Below are 16,010 nucleotides of genomic sequence, written 5' to 3' on the forward strand. Positions count from 1 at the left end.
TTTAGGGGAGACGTACATCTTTAAAATATTAACAAGTTATTCTGTTACCTACGGTCTGCGGACCGATCTCTTTGAAGAAAAGTACCAGTGGTTCTGTGTATTACTTCCAAACCAGTTTCTCTTTTTGACGTGACCGGAAGAGGGGGAATCCTGGTCGTCGATCCATTTGAGGCTTTGCTGGGGTTGACCGGTTAATAGAATGTGACACAAATATTGATCGATTAACAAAACAAGCATTAATAACACCTTTGTTCTCATTGACAGGGAGCACAAACTGACCAGTATGAATGCCAAGGTAAAACATCCAAAGTTTATTTAAATTCTAGCAGCTTTAATCTAAGTTTCACGATTTTGTTTGGAAATTGCTGAATCATGTGAACATGAAGTTTTGTATTGCATTCATATTTATGTCAGTATAATAACTTTTGTAACTTCTCCTACTTACTGTATCCTTTCCTTTCATAAAGGTTTGAAGGGAAGTTGTTGAACTATTTCACTCGTACCCGAAAAATTAATTTAGTGGATTAAATCTACACCCTGAATCTGTGGACATCATAATCACAGCGCTTGTGTGTCATCGTTACACATCAATGTGCATCACTACTCATGCATCCCACCACAGGTTTGCATGGATGACATTCCATTAATTACAGGCTGTATTTACTGACATTCAACTGGAATATTGTTGACTGCGGCCTGAAAAACATAAACTCACTCACTAACGTAAATAGTGTCTTTTCCAATCACAATAATCAAGTGCATTGTATGTCAGACGATTCTAAATTTACTACCCGGATACCTAACCTCCTGCTCAGTATCCGTCCTAACCGAGTTGCCCGTCCCAGCCCTAATGTCAGACTCATAATTTGAAATATTTAACCATCATGCAGTTTGATCACGTTTGTCTGGCGGCAAGCCATGAGATGATCTAACAGTGTATAGGCCCCCCTCACGTCTCTTGAAGCCTTTGAAATTCATGCTAGTCTGCTAACCCGAGACAGCTAAATTGTGCTGAGGACAAGTTAAAATCCAGTGAAGGTAGTCCTTATTGACTAATAGCATTTGAGGGTTACAATTCTGAACCAGTTCTAAATGCTTCAATTTGCTACCATTTGGACCTGAATAAGAATGTAATAAAAATGTAATCATATTTAAAAAATTGTCTCGTTAATTCAAGCAGGACTAGCTACAATATAAAGTTTTCACTAGACCTCTGGACGAGTCTAAAAAAATTGAATTTCTAATTCTGCTCATGGCTAATGTTGCTATGTTATGATCCAGAGAGCAGACGAGTTGAAGGAACAGGGCAATGAATGTGTCAAGAAGGAAAACTACATGGAGGCCATTATCCACTACACGCATGCCATCAAGCTGGACCCATCCAATCACCTTATATTCAGCAACCGGTCCTTAGCCTTCCTCAAAGTCCAGCAGTACTATCTAGCACTAGATGATGCAAAACAGGCCATCCAGCTACAGCCTAAGTGGACAAAGGTGTGTTGTTGTCATGTGTGATATTACACTTTACTCAACATGTCGAGATGTCAAGGGTTTACTTGATCTGTAAAATGTTATTACTGTTTTGGCTGGCTATTTCAGAAATTATAGATTCTGATTTGTTGAACTGCTTTTGTTGGATACCATGTCAGACTTTCATTTTGTGGAAGCTTTGTTGGCTTTGTGGGTTAGGTTGCTGACTTTGTTTACTGGTGATTATGTGCCTTAATTACTTTGAGAGTGTGGGTCGAATCCCAGATGGGCCTCCTACCAAAAAAGTACTTAAATTTATACTTTACTTAGAAAATGTAATCCCAAATATAACTTTTGTTGTCTTTTTGCATGGCTTACTTCTGACAAAGTTGACATGATCATTCAGGAATGTCGTGGACAAACACTAGCTTTAGGGTGTGAATCATCTTCCAGTCCAGTTTCCACCCTTGCCGATCTGGGCTGGAATTCCGGAGTTACCTTTTGACGGGATGAATGAGTCAATGCAAAGTCCAATCAAAATCGTGTGAAGAACTTGACATCTGGTTCACAAACAACATAGTTTCAACGTTTGCATTTTGAAGCATGTGTACCGCCAACTTGGTACAGATATTTTGCAAATCTTTTCATGTTTTTAATCAAGGTGCTCAAGTGATTTGATGCACTCCGTGAGGTAAGATCATTTTATTACAATACAGGTCCTGATTATCGATCAAATCGTCTTGACAGGGCGCCACCATTTTGTTTGAAGCAAATGCAAGTGATACAAGATGGGGAATCTGATTGGTCATTTGGTGGGACATAGAAGGGACATAACTTGTAATTAGCAACTGGTGGCGCTATGATCAAGCCCAGAAATTCCAGCCTAGTTCGGCAAGGGTGGAAACTGGACTTTTAAAGTGAGTTCTCGCCCTTGCCTCGGAAAGATGGGTGTCAAGGTGTATAACAGGTTTAAAGTAGTGGTTCATTCTACAAACTCCTGCGTAATCATAGCTATTTGATGTGTCACTGGACACTTGAAAGAATGGATGATGTCATGAACAAGTTAGTTCCTTAGGTATACACTCAAAGGAAGGAATCAGTAATTGTCCGTTGTGCTTGTCACCTCTAAATATGACCACTGACGACCACTGACAGGACATGATATAGGAACAGCCCTAGGTGATGCACACAGGATTCCGACTCTCCTCGAATCAAGTGTGTGATTAACAGAGTGAGAGACTTTTTCCCCAGGTTTACTAAAAGCGCGACGATCCAGGATAGAATAGGTCTTCAGCAACCCATGCTTGCCATAAAAGGCAACTATGCTTATCGTATGAGACCACTAACAGGATTGGGTGGTCAGGCTCTCTGAATTGGTCGATGATGTCAACCACTGGATTGTTTGGTCCAGACTGGATTATTTACAGACCTCCGTCATATAGCTGGAATATTGCTGAGTGTGTCGTTAATCAACATACAATCAAACTAAAAGATAAATTTGACAGATGCAGTGCAGTTGTATAATCTTCTGTTGCAGATCTGTTTCCAGACAATGTAATTAGGTACATTATAATTGGGGTCTTGCCTAAGCTTATCCTAAGGGCAGCAATACTAGCTACTATATGGACAAACAAAGTTCTAGTGTGCCTCATGGCGGCCAATAGTGATAACGCTGTGTTCTTGTTTTATATGCTTTTATGAACACAATGTTGACATCTGAGTTATATCTTATTCATTATCTGCATGATTAAATATTATGTTCTTCTGGTGAAACAGTTCTTGTTGATTTCAGGGCTACTTCAGAAAAGGAGAGGTTGAGTTTGCAGTAGGAAATTATAACGATGCGGTTATGTCATACAATGTAAGTTATTTAAAGGTCATCTTGATGATGATTCAAATGATTCATGTCCATGATGTATGCAACAAAATGAAGTAATCTTTCCTGTGGTTATCTGACAACAGTGCTTTTATCACAGTTTTGATATTGAACATGCTGTCAACTTACTGGTACTAAACAGGGCAGTCGGGTAGCCTAGTGGTTGAAGTGTTCGCTTGCCATGCAGAAGACCCAGGTTCGATTCCCGGCATGGGTACAATGCTTGAAGCTTCTATCTGGTGTCTCCTGCCATGATATTGCTGGAATATAGCTAAAAGCGGCATAAAACTATACTCACTCACTGATGGTACTGTACATACACACCTGGCAAAATGTTATGTCACACTTACTGTATATTTCCAATTAAAAAAGACATTTTTACAAATTGATGTCAGCATGTTAAAATACAGAAACTGAAATTGAATATATTATGACATGTTTTCTAACATTTCCATGGCAATGGTTATTTGACTACCCTTGTGACATGCCTCAGTACTTGCGACCTACCTTTGAAGATCAGGGTTAGAATTGGTCTTCAGCGACTAAAAGGCGACTATGCTTTTTGTAAGAGGCAACTAACAGGATTGGGTGGTCAGGCTCACTGACTTGGTTGAAGCATGTCATTGTATCCCAATTGCGTACAACGATGCTCATTATATCAATCACTGATTTATGCGGTCCACAATTGATTATTTACAGACTGCTGTCATATAGCTGGAATATTGCTGAATGCAGCATTAAACAACAAACAAACAAACTTGTGAGCATTAACATTTCCACAGGTAGTGGTGGTTCTTTAGACTTTCATCAATATGAGATCAAGATCATATGTAGGTGAGGTGAGGTAAAATTGGGTTTAACGTCTCATCCAAGGTTATTGCACTTATATAGCGATGTGCATGTACGTGTGTGTGTTTGTGTGGTTGCTTGTACTAGTCCGGGCTGATGCCGATTTATAGTGCTAGCCCACTGAGATACCATGCCGCAGTTTAACATGAATACCCCTCTCAGACACAGTATACTGACTCCGAGCCGACCAGTCCTTGTTTTAGCCCCTTAATGCCGAGCGCCAGACAGGGTAACAACAAATACCATCTTTTAACGTCTTTTGGTATGATGCGGCCGGGGATCGAACCCGGACCTTCCGCTCTCCGGGCGGACGCTCTACCACTAGACCATGGAGGCGGTGCTAGATCAAACGTAGAGGTTCGGGAAATATGAAGATAATCCTGGACAAGCCAGGTAATAGTTGTGGGTTTCCTTGACAGAAAGCCATGGTCCTGGATGCAACTGATGTGAAAGTGAGAGATGCCATCAGCAAGACAAGGTCAGCCATGAACAAGGAGAGAAAAGGTACGACATTGTACATCGTCATTGGTGGAAAAGTTAGTTTGTGGTATCAGTAGAAGCAGTTATACCATGCACCATATGTGAGATAGTTTGACAAGTAGTATTGTTCAATTTTGTTGTTATAGGATGAGTGAAAAGTTTTCTTGGGTCTAAAATGAAATATACTCTTCAAAAAAAAGAAACTTGACATAGATGTAAAACCACTTTTTGCCAAATACCTAAAATAATTACATTAAATGAGAACCAATTAAGTCAAACAGAAAGATGATGTGGCTATAATTTGCGAAAACACATGCAAAGCACATAAACGTAGCTTTTGGGGATCAATTTTACAGCTTCATCCAAACGCAACCGCCTGTTAAAAAGGTGCAGCACAGGATCCTGCATTTAGGCATGCAGGCCCCCCTGCTGAATGGGTATAAAAATCCACATCAACGGCTGTTCATACATTCCTTATAGAGTAGAGGCGGTGACAGAATGCCAAGACTGAATGCAGCTCAACGGAACAACGCCATTAGGAGATTACAAGCTGGAGCAACTCAGCAACAAGTGGGCAGGCACTTTGGCGTATCCAGACAGAAAATCTCCACACTGTGGACCCGATACAACAACACCAACAGAGTTGACGACAGACCAAGGTCAGGAAGACCAAGGGTGACAACCCAAGCACAAGATCGATACATCTGGCTGCGACACCTCTGAGACCGCACTACCACAACCACGTCTACAACCACACAGATCCCTGGGGTACGCAGAATATCAGATCAAATAGTACGCAACAGACTGAGGGAGGCTGGACTTTTTGCACGAAGACCTGTTCAACGTCATGTATTGACCCCACGCCATCTGGCGGACCGTCTGCTTTGGTGCCAACAGAGGGTTAGATGGGCACGTGCAAGGTGGAGAAATGTACGATTTACTGACGAGTCCCTTTTCCTACTCACACGTGCAGATGGGCCCCCAACTGTGTGCAGCAGGTTGTCCCATTTGGCGGCGGGAGTGTCATGGTATGGGCCGGAATTCATCATGGTGGTAGGACGCCTCTCGTGCATGTGGCAGGTGCATTGACAGGTGTGCGTTGCAGAGATTTGATCCTACAGCCTTACGTTCTTCCTCACGTCAACGTTCATGACGAACAGTTCCAGCAGGACAACGCTCGACCGTATATTGCACGTGTTTGTCAGGACTTCTTACAGCACAACAACATCCAGACATTACCTTGGGCAGCCCGGTCACCAGATTTGTCCCCGATTGAGCATCTGTGGGACGAGTTGGATCGACGCGTTCGCAGAAGGAATCCAACGCCCAAAACACTTCCGGCGCTTCTTGATGCACTTCAGCATGAATGGCAGCACATCCAACAGCATGTTATTGACAACTTGATTGCATCTATGGGTGGTCGATGTCAAGCGGTGATTGATGCACATGGTGGGCACAACCGATACTGACATTTTCTGTACCCCTGTGACATTAACTGTATTGTGTACGTGTGTCTGTCTAGGTGACACGATTAATGTTTTGAACATTGTGTACATTGATCTTCAAACAGTGTTTCAATTATGGTTTCTGTGTCCTATTTTGAAACAATCGCATTATATTACATTTTGAAAGTCAGTGTCAAGTTTCTTTTTTTGAAGAGTATATATACCCACTTGAATGCAGACAGAATACATCCTCACTTTGCTTGTTCAATTTTCTGTATGAAGGTTGATGTATAAGTTCTGAGCCTCAAGTATAATGAATTGCAATAAAGGTATTGGAGTTAGATAGGCATAATCCACTTTGTGCACCTGGGCCCTGGTATTAGTTTGAAAGTCAATGTCAAAAGTATTTGAGTTACATAGGCACAATCCACTTTGTGCACCTGGGCCCTGGTATTAGTTTGAAAGTCAATGTCAAAGGTATTTGAGTTACATAGGCACAATCCACTTTGTGCACCTGGGCCCTGGTATTAGTTTGAAAGTCAATGTCAAAGGTATTGGAGTTACATAGGCACAATCCACTTTGTGCACCTGGGCCCTGGTATTAGTTTGAAAGTCAATGTCAAAGGTATTGGAGTTACATAGGCACAATCCACTTTGTGCACCTGGGCCCTGGTATTAGTTTGAAAGTCAATGTCAAAAGTATTTGAGTTACATAGGCACAATCCACTTTGTGCACCTGGGCCCTGGTATTAGTTTGAAAGTCAATGTCAAAGGTATTTGAGTTACATAGGCACAATCCACTTTGTGCACCTGGGCCCTGGTATTAGTTTGAAAGTCAATGTCAAAGGTATTTGAGTTACATAGGCACAATCCACTTTGTGCACCTGGGCCCTGGTATTAGTTTGAAAGTCAGTGTTAAAGGTATTGGAGTTTGATAGGCACGGTCAACTTTGTGCACCCGGGCCCTGGTTTTCGTTTGTAAGTCACTATTAAAGGTATCGGAGTCAGATATAGGCACAGTCCATTTTGTGCACTTGGACCCTGGTTTTCGTTTTTGCACTTAAAATCAGAGTTGCATGTTATTTCTTTTCACTGGTGTGATCCAAATGCTTTCAAGTCTAAAATTTCAACTTTTGAATATGATGTTTCATATACTTGCTACAGTGTTTTAGTATGTTGTTGTCTGACATTTGTTGTGATAATATAAAGACTGATCCGGCACATGTGATGTCAGATGTAGAGAGTGATGTATTGATTGTTCAGCGAATGCCCGTCTGCCGTGGAAGTTTGCAGCTGCTGGTGGAGGAATGGGCCTTCTCATTGTGATCGCAGATCAGTACCTGGCCAAAGAACCTTCCATCACTGTGAGTAGACAACACAATCATCAAAAATGATTCTGTAGCATTTCATTGGCTAAAATAGCAATTTGGGGCATTTATGTTTCTATAAACCTGAAAAAACATTAGGCCATGTCTGCTAATGGCTACTGTATCTTGATTGGCTGATTATCGAATGGGCGGGGCATGTGTTGCATTATTGCGGTGAACGATATCACTGATTTCGTACTGTTGTCTACATTTTTTTGTACTAATGATTAAATATGCAGCCTGTAACAGTTATTACTGTTGACCTATTTATTTATAAGAATTAACTTCAATATGTTTGTGTTTATGGCGTTTCAAACATAAAATCCATTGGCATATTGTGTACATCTGTGATGCCAAAAATAATGAAGTCAATTCTTAACTTCCCAACTGGGCTCTGTCTCACAGAGTGGTGGTAGAAGTACAACTGTCTCACACAGATAAACATTACTTAACCCTGTAAATATTGTATTATAATAAGTCATTTATGTTGAAGAACCGGGGGCATGGGTGGCCAAGTCGTCTAAGGCACCGTGATTCGCTATGCAGAGTTGCGTCTCTTGGGCACGCCAGAAACCTATGATTATGGGTTCGAATCCCGGTTCGCCCAGATTATGTTTCTAGGTTTGTCAGCACCATACCTGTTTCACCGAAGTGGTAAACGTCTGAGACATGCATCACTTTGGGCTTTCCTCCCACATTAAACTGACACGCCGCGATATAACTGGAATACTGTTAAAAGCAGCGTTAAACCCAACTCACTCACTCACTCACTCACTTGAAGATACGGGGTAGATTAGGTCTTCAGCAACCCATGCTTGCCGTAAAAGGTGACTATGCTTGTTGTAAGAGGCGACTTAACAGGATCGTGTCGTCAGGCTCGCTGACTTGGTTGATGCATGTCATCGTATCCCAATTGTGTGGATCAATGCTAATGATGTCAATCACTGGATTGTGTGGTCCAGACTCGATTATTTACAGACCACCCTCATTTAGCTGGAATATTGTAGAGTGCGGCATTAAACAACAAACATCATCATCATCATTCACTAAGTGGCGCTCTGTGGCGCTCCTACAAATCAAACGTCATAGTTCGCCATATAGAGCGCTAAGATCTCCTTAAGCGTTAATGGATCGCTATATGATCTCTAACTGATCCCCATGATCGTCAAGGTCGCCGCCTCTGGTGTGGCGCTCTGCCCAGAATGCTGTCAGATTGCTAGTTGATCGCCCAGATCACAATCGGAGTGCTACTTGATCACCAAGGTCGTAATCAGAGGGCCATCGTATCACCTTAGAGCGCCACCGATCGCCAGGGAAGACTAGGACCTACCCCTCTGCTACCAAGAACTGATGAGCGCCTCAGAACGCTACGGGTTTATATAGGATCGGACCCAAAATTCAGTGATCGGGTCGCAATAGGATCCCATAGAGCGCTAATTGAGTGCTAATGGATCTCCATAGGTCGCCTAGATCGCTCTCGGATCAGAGTAGAGCACATTAGATCGCAATGATCGCAATCGGAGTGCAAATAGAGCGCCACTGGATGGCAGCCTGATTGCCTTGGATCGCAAAAGGATCGGGAACTGATCGTGCAAGATCGCCACATTTTGGGTTGTTTAGTTACGCAAGGTTCTTCAAGACGCTTTCGGATCACATGGATCGCAACAGGAGCGTTTTCTGATTGTAATCAGATCATAAGTGCCTCTAGATAGCCAAAAAATGAGGAGACCTATGGCGCTCCCTCAGAACTCGTAGAGCGCAGAAGTGCATCGCCTAGTGGAATGGGGGTATATGGGATGTGTGTGAACTCTGAACCCTCTCTGGGACTGTGTGTGGTGTGTCTCCTCAGTTGCCTGTCTCTGGTGTTTCAGTACGTGGTGCTTCAACTGTTGCTGATATCAGTGTTTGCAGCGCTAGGCTATGTCATTGCCCTTGGATACAGGTATGTCACTCTCCTTGCTTCAACTATTGCTGATATCAGTGTTTGCAGCGCTAGGCTATGTCATTGCCCTTGGATACAGATATGTCACTCTCCTTGCTTCAACTATTGCTGATATCAGTGTTTGCAGCTGTAGGCTGTGTCATTGCCCTTGGATACAGGTATGTCACTCTCCTTGCTTCAACTATTGCTGATATCAGTGTTTGCAGCTGTAGGCTGTGTCATTGCCCTTGAATACAGGTATGTTGCTCTCCTTGCTTCAACTATTGCTGATATCAGTGTTTGCAGCTGTAGGCTATGTCATTGCCCTTGGATACAGGTATGTCACTCTCCCTGCTTCAACTGTTGCTGATATCAGTGTTTGCAGCTGTAGGCTATGTCATTGCCCTTGAATACAGGTATGTTGCTCTCCTTGCTTCAACTATTGCTGATATCAGTGTTTGCAGCGCTAGGCTAGATATATATGTGGTTGTGTGATGAATTCCCTTGTGCATTACACTGTAAATCTTGAAATTAATGCATCTCCAAATTAATACGACTGCTGACCCCTAACCAATAATGCAACTCCCCCGATCTCCGCCACATCCCCAGTAGAATGATATATATCCTTACCTTAATCTTAATCCAATCAAACAGCAAATAGCACCGCTTATTAGCGCTGAGTAGAGCACATCTGTAAAAACAATAAACAGTTTTCCTAAAAACAGCACAGGTTATTTGTTTATTTCTTTGACTGGCATTAAGGAAACAATAAAGTAATTGAACCAACAACAGTTCACTGATTGGTATGCGGAGAACAGACTTGAAGGTAGACACGAGTGGGTAGAACTCTTGACCCCAGCAGTGAAAGTGCCCATTGTGTAATTTCTGTTCTTTGGATGACATTGTTATGTACATGTTACAACTGCTGCTCAATAAACCATGATGTGGAATATATAGTTTTTTGTGTTTATATTGAAGTTGGTATTTCAGCCAACCAAAGGGTGCAGTGAGGCCATCTTATTGTTGATAGACATTTTGGAGACATAAATGCAAAGTTTAGTTAATGTGAGCAAAGACCACTCGCATTTGTTCGCAATTAATCACATTAGTTTCAAGATTTACTTTATAACTGGTGCTGATGTATGTGGTTGTCTGATGTATATCTGGTACATTATAGATCTGCTGTCTCATGTATGTGGTGAAATGTTTTCATCACAGTGAAAAGTGTCTGTGGTTCAGTTATAGGATATATAAATTATTGTTTCTGCTGGTTGTTTCAGGTTTTTGCTAAACTCACAGAAATCGTCGTTACTGGAAGCACCAATAGATTTACTGTCCGGTGAGTATCAGAGTAATACAAGCTACGAGGAGCTGGGAATTATGTGGAGTGGATTGTTAACATAAACTTGGGAATTTCACTTTATATCAGAAAAAATGAGTTCACTGTGACCTACTTATCACTGTGAAATTTCTGTGATACGTTCCAAGTACAAGTTCTCTTATCCTTTGATGGGGGGACACTTTTTCAATTTGTAGTTGCAGGTAGGGCAGGATACGCTCACCTTTTTCGCAAACACCTGGTGTCGTCACTATTTGATGGTGATTCATTAACAATTGCTCATGATATAGTCAGAATCGTACATTAGACTCTTTCAGCAATGATTTCTGAACAAACATCAAATATTTTGTTAAACTGAAAAAACACTTGTAAACCAAGAAAAATACATTTTTGGGTCTAGATATACGTTGACAATATGTTGATGTTGAAGTGACACTATGAGGATGTTGTTATTGTAATGCTATTGTAATGACAATGTTTTGATGTTGTATGTCACTTACATTTAAGGATGTTGAAATGACAATGAAAAGATGACAAAGTATACACAATCTATCTTTATTTTACTGTAATGGTGATGTTTTGGTATAGATCCGTATACCGTTGTCAAGCAAGACTGAATAATGAGTATCTTTATTTTACTGTAATGGTGATGTTTCGGTATAGATCCTTATACCGTTGTCAAGCAAGACTGAATAATGAGTATCTTTATTTTACTGTAATGGTGATGTTTTGGTATAGATCCTTATACCGTTGTCAAGCAAGACTGAATAATGAGTATCTTTATTTTACTGTAATGGTGATGTTTCGGTATAGATCCTTATACCGTTGTCAAGCAAGACTGAATAATGAGTATCTTTATTTTACTGTAATGGTGATGTTTCGGTATAGATCCTTATACCGTTGTCAAGCAAGACTGAATAATGAGTATCTTTATTTTACTGTAATGGTGGTGTTTTGGTATAGATCCTTAAACCGTTGTCAAGCAAGACTGAATAATGAGTATCTTTATTTTACTGTAATGGTGGTGTTTCGGTATAGATCCTTATACCGTTGTCAAGCAAGACTGAATAATGAGTATCTTTATTTTACTGTAATGGTGATGTTTCGGTATAGATCCTTATACCGTTGTCAAGCAAGACTGAATAATGAGTATCTTTATTTTACTGTAATGGTGATGTTTCGGTATAGATCCTTATACCGTTGTCAAGCAAGACTGAATAATGAGTATCTTTATTTTACTGTAATGGTGATGTTTTGGTATAGATCCTTATACCGTTGTCAAGCAAGACTGAATAATGAGTATCTTTATTTTACTGTAATGGTGATGTTTCGGTATAGATCCTTATACCGTTGTCAAGCAAGACTGAATAATGAGTATCTTTATTTTACTGTAATGGTGATGTTTCGGTATAGATCCTTATACCGTTGTCAAGCAAGACTGAATAATGAGTATCTTTATTTTACTGTAATGGTGATGTTTCGGTATAGATCCTTATACCGTTGTCAAGCAAGGCTCAATAAGGAACATGGTACAGTATAGAAATGGTGTTGATTGCCATGTCTCCATGTAGACGATGGAAGAATTGTTTGATAGGCATTTATCAAAAATTATATTGAATTGTGTCTTCTTAGGCATTTCTGAGAAGTGGACGGATGACAATCAAACAATTCACTGTAATGACTGTCTTCTGTCAAACAGAGATGGAAGGCAAGCCATCACGCCAGACAAATCCTGAAGAATCCTCCCAAGACACGTCAGAGTCAGGAAAGCGCCATCGTAAAGGAGGCACGGGTGCAGCGAGACAGAGATACAAGCAGGGAAAGACTTGATGACCTCACGACATCGCTGGATACACTGTACATACGTCATACAGCCATCAAGGGTTAACACCCGTGAAACTTTCATTCACAAATTGGTTTTAGGATGTCAATAAAAAGATTAGTCAGCATATAACACAATTTAAAACGAGTTTCGTCGGTTATCCGTCCATCCATCTTGTAATGTTTCCTGGGCCCACTTGTACAAAGTGATCTTAGCGTTAAGACTGTCGTAAGCCTATGTTAAAGTATGGGAGTTATGATCATCTTAGCGCTAAGATCGCTTTGTGCAAGTGCGCCCTGATCATGATACAGAAACTATCCAAGATATCTTCATGGAACTGGGTACACATATCGACCAAGTTAACGTGTAAGGCTTAAAAAAATAAAAGAATTGGTTCTCAGTCAATAAAGTGCGGAAAGGTTGGTGTTTTCAGTTTTTGCTTGTTCAAACTAGTATGTAACCAAATAAACAGTTGTGTACCATCAACCTGAGACATGGTCTCCTCACATAAACAAGCATACAAACTCCTATTGCAGCTATGACCATAACACAAGGTGCGCAGTAAAGCAGTGTGCATGTAAAGGGAAGTAACTGCATGATTTTTTGGATCACATTGTTAAAAAGTATTAAGATTTTAAATTAAGTTTTGGAAAATGGAAATAAAGACGAAACGTGTTGCAGACTTTGTGATGATGTGGGCAGTTCCTGAGAACCAAGACTAAAGGGCTGGGACGAGTCCAAATTTACTACCCGGGTACCCGACACTCTATTACCTGGCCCTACCCGGATACCCGCTATAGGTCTCAAGAGTTGGGTAAAAAATGTCCGAATGGGAATTGTTTTACAGCAGCTCTGGCAAAAACTATTTACATTCATGTTCATGTATACACTGCAATTGATAGACGCTTTACCCTTACTCGAACATATAAAAGTCAGAACGAATGCCTGCATAGTGAGAAAGAAATGTGAACATTATAACTATACTAGCTTGTAGTGTAACCATTGAGTTTTATTGTTAATGTCATGTTATTGTAAACAGTATGTCACGTGACAAATGGGTCCGGGTAGTCATGTGGGTACCCGGGTCCTACTCAGGACCCACCCGACCCGAGTACCTGAGCTACCCGTCTCAGCCCTACAAGACTATAATGATTTTTTAGCCTAACCAAATTGTGCATGCTATCAATTAAGAGAACTGCTGTGGTGGGCACAGCAGGTAATTTTCTGTCCCCAGATTGCAGGTCAGTTTGTGATAGTAGTGATAAAGTGTTCAACATTTGTCACAGATTTGTACTCCGGTCAAAGGTCAAGTTGTTGACACATCAGGGGTTAACACAATGGTAGATGAAGTAAGGCAGTTGTCTTTGAACATGCTATGCAGTACGTGAGAATCCCTATCAAGAGTTGCGTAGTATAACCTGATTAGATAGGAAACAAGGCAAGTTGCTAGGACAGCTGTCATACCTTTCCAAATTGAGAAGAATTAGTAGTATTTCTGAATTTTTTCATTCCCTTAACTTTTAAGTCAGACATTTTTCGGCAGGTAGTCCGAAGTCCGTGTCTAGTAAAATTCTGTTCAGTCTACATAATAAAACTAAATTCCACTGTGTGATGTTGAGAGCCAAGATCGGTCTAGTAGACTCAAAAGTGTTTGGCATTACATTATGATATATATACTACTCAAAAGAAATTAAAGAACGCCTGATTCTTTCATATTACCATAGTTAATCTGTCATGGCAGAACAGAATAACTACAGTAATATGAAAGAATCAGGTGTTCTTTAATTTCTTTTGAGTAGTATACTTGCTGAATGAAATGAAAATGCCTATATTGTGATTTCATCATCTGCACCATCTGTTAGTAATAACTAGACACTGTGGTTACTGTTAATTGGGTTTGATAAAAAAATACAATTACTGGAAATTATTGAAAAGCTTTAATCAATTTATGTGATGTGAAGGGCTCAATATTTCATATACTCTTATTAATCCCACATGCCAGTACAGTGACGAGTTTATATACATATTCAGTTTTGGAGTTGGCAAAAGTTAAAATGAACATAGATATTGAGAGTATATCTTAACCAAACCATTTTGTAGATTTGTAAATTTTACGTGCAAATTATGTTCAGTTTATGTTATGTCTAATAAGATCAGCCTGTTCATGCACTGTACCACTGTATGTGGGATTCAAACCAGGTCGGGGTGACGAGTGGGCACAGTTAACCACAACGCCATCCCCATTGATGCAATGAAAAAACAGAACGCTTTTTGACTAGCTCTATCTATGAATTAGATAGCTGCAGACATATTACTGACTGCTAAAATATAGTGAAAATGGATGGCACAATTGCCCAGTTGTCTAAGGTGCAGCGATTCGCTGTGCAGAGTTGCGTCCCTTTGGCACACCAGAAACCTATGATCGAGGGTTCGAATCAAGGTACGGCCCGATTATAATTCTAGGTTTGTCAACACCATTGTGTGTTTCACCGAAGTGGTAAATGTCTGAGACCTGCATCTCTTCGGGCTTTCCTACATTAAGCTGACACACTGTGATATAACTGGAATACTGTTAAAAGCGGTGTTAGACCTAACTCACTCACTCACTCCAATGACATGGAGTTGTTACCTTCTGATAGGGGTATACAAGAACATGTTCTAGGTTTCATATACCAACCAGTGTTTTGCAGGCCAGTTCGTAGCAAGCCCACCCCTTTTTGCTGGTTGAGACCACCCCTCCCCACCTATTATTCATCATGCTGTGGTTTCTCAGATTATTAAAAGAAATTTTGTATTGAAACTCATAAAAATCAGATCTTCGTGTTGCTACTGCTACACATAAAGGAGCGAGCACCAAGATCTGACTAGACTGAGATTGTCTTGTACCCACATTTTTGTTGTTATTTTGGGTACTGTTTTATATCGTAATGTGATTGCACCTCTAGTATATATTCATTATCAGGGATCATCTCGTATCACATAGTCAGGGCATTCTGAATCGGAAATCTGTAAAAGAATATGACAATACAGTGTGATAAAATCACTCTGTGAAACCCTATTATACTGCCACCATCAGTGAACATGAAATGTCACATAAAAATATCTTACAGTCTCATTAAGGTTAGATCTTCGTGCTCGCTTCCGCTACTTGTATACCCGCTACTTGTGTAGCAGTAGCGAGCAATAAGGTCTAATTTTTTTTTAGATTGAGATTGTATATCACAAGTCTTGACAAAGTATTTTTCTTCTGATTTAAGATCTACCACTAGGGTGGATTCGGCACCCTGGTGTAATGTGGTTCACCCTGTGTCTGAAAAGACCGGTGGCAGCATGATGGGGTTTGACTACAAACTTCTAGTTGTTGTGAAAGGTTTGATGAAGCGGTTTTATAAGAGTGTATGTGAATGTGATAAAAGAATTTTAAAGTTTTTGAAGTGTTGT

The 16,010-nt window shown here is 40.5% G+C and overlaps 1 protein-coding gene across 1 annotated transcript; it reads left to right on the plus strand.

Annotated features, from left to right (window-relative positions):
* Nucleotides 1-3: 3 nt before the first annotated feature.
* On the plus strand, nt 4-15,997 carry LOC124142394 (hsp70-Hsp90 organizing protein 1-like). Its single transcript, XM_046510839.2, has 8 exons — nt 4-295; nt 1,282-1,494; nt 3,263-3,331; nt 4,615-4,699; nt 7,384-7,484; nt 9,359-9,429; nt 10,689-10,747; nt 12,447-15,997. The coding sequence occupies exons 1-8, from the start codon at nt 284-286 to the stop codon at nt 12,575-12,577; spliced, it is 741 nt and encodes a 246-aa protein (XP_046366795.1). The 5' UTR covers nt 4-283; the 3' UTR covers nt 12,578-15,997.
* The last annotated feature ends 13 nt before the right edge of the window (nt 15,998-16,010 follow it).

The sequence above is a fragment of the Haliotis rufescens genome, unplaced genomic scaffold (genome assembly GCF_023055435.1).
Source record: "Haliotis rufescens isolate VD_foot unplaced genomic scaffold, xgHalRufe1.0.p SCAF_1, whole genome shotgun sequence".
Taxonomy (NCBI): Eukaryota; Metazoa; Mollusca; class Gastropoda; order Lepetellida; family Haliotidae; genus Haliotis; species Haliotis rufescens.

Bases quoted from the DNA above. Each gene is read 5' to 3' on its own strand.
- LOC124142394 (XM_046510839.2), top strand. The intron at 4,700-7,383 runs GTACGACATTGT...TTGATTGTTCAG, and splicing joins CATGAACAAGGAGAGAAAAG to CGAATGCCCGTCTGCCGTGG. The intron at 7,485-9,358 runs GTGAGTAGACAA...CTGGTGTTTCAG, and splicing joins CCAAAGAACCTTCCATCACT to TACGTGGTGCTTCAACTGTT.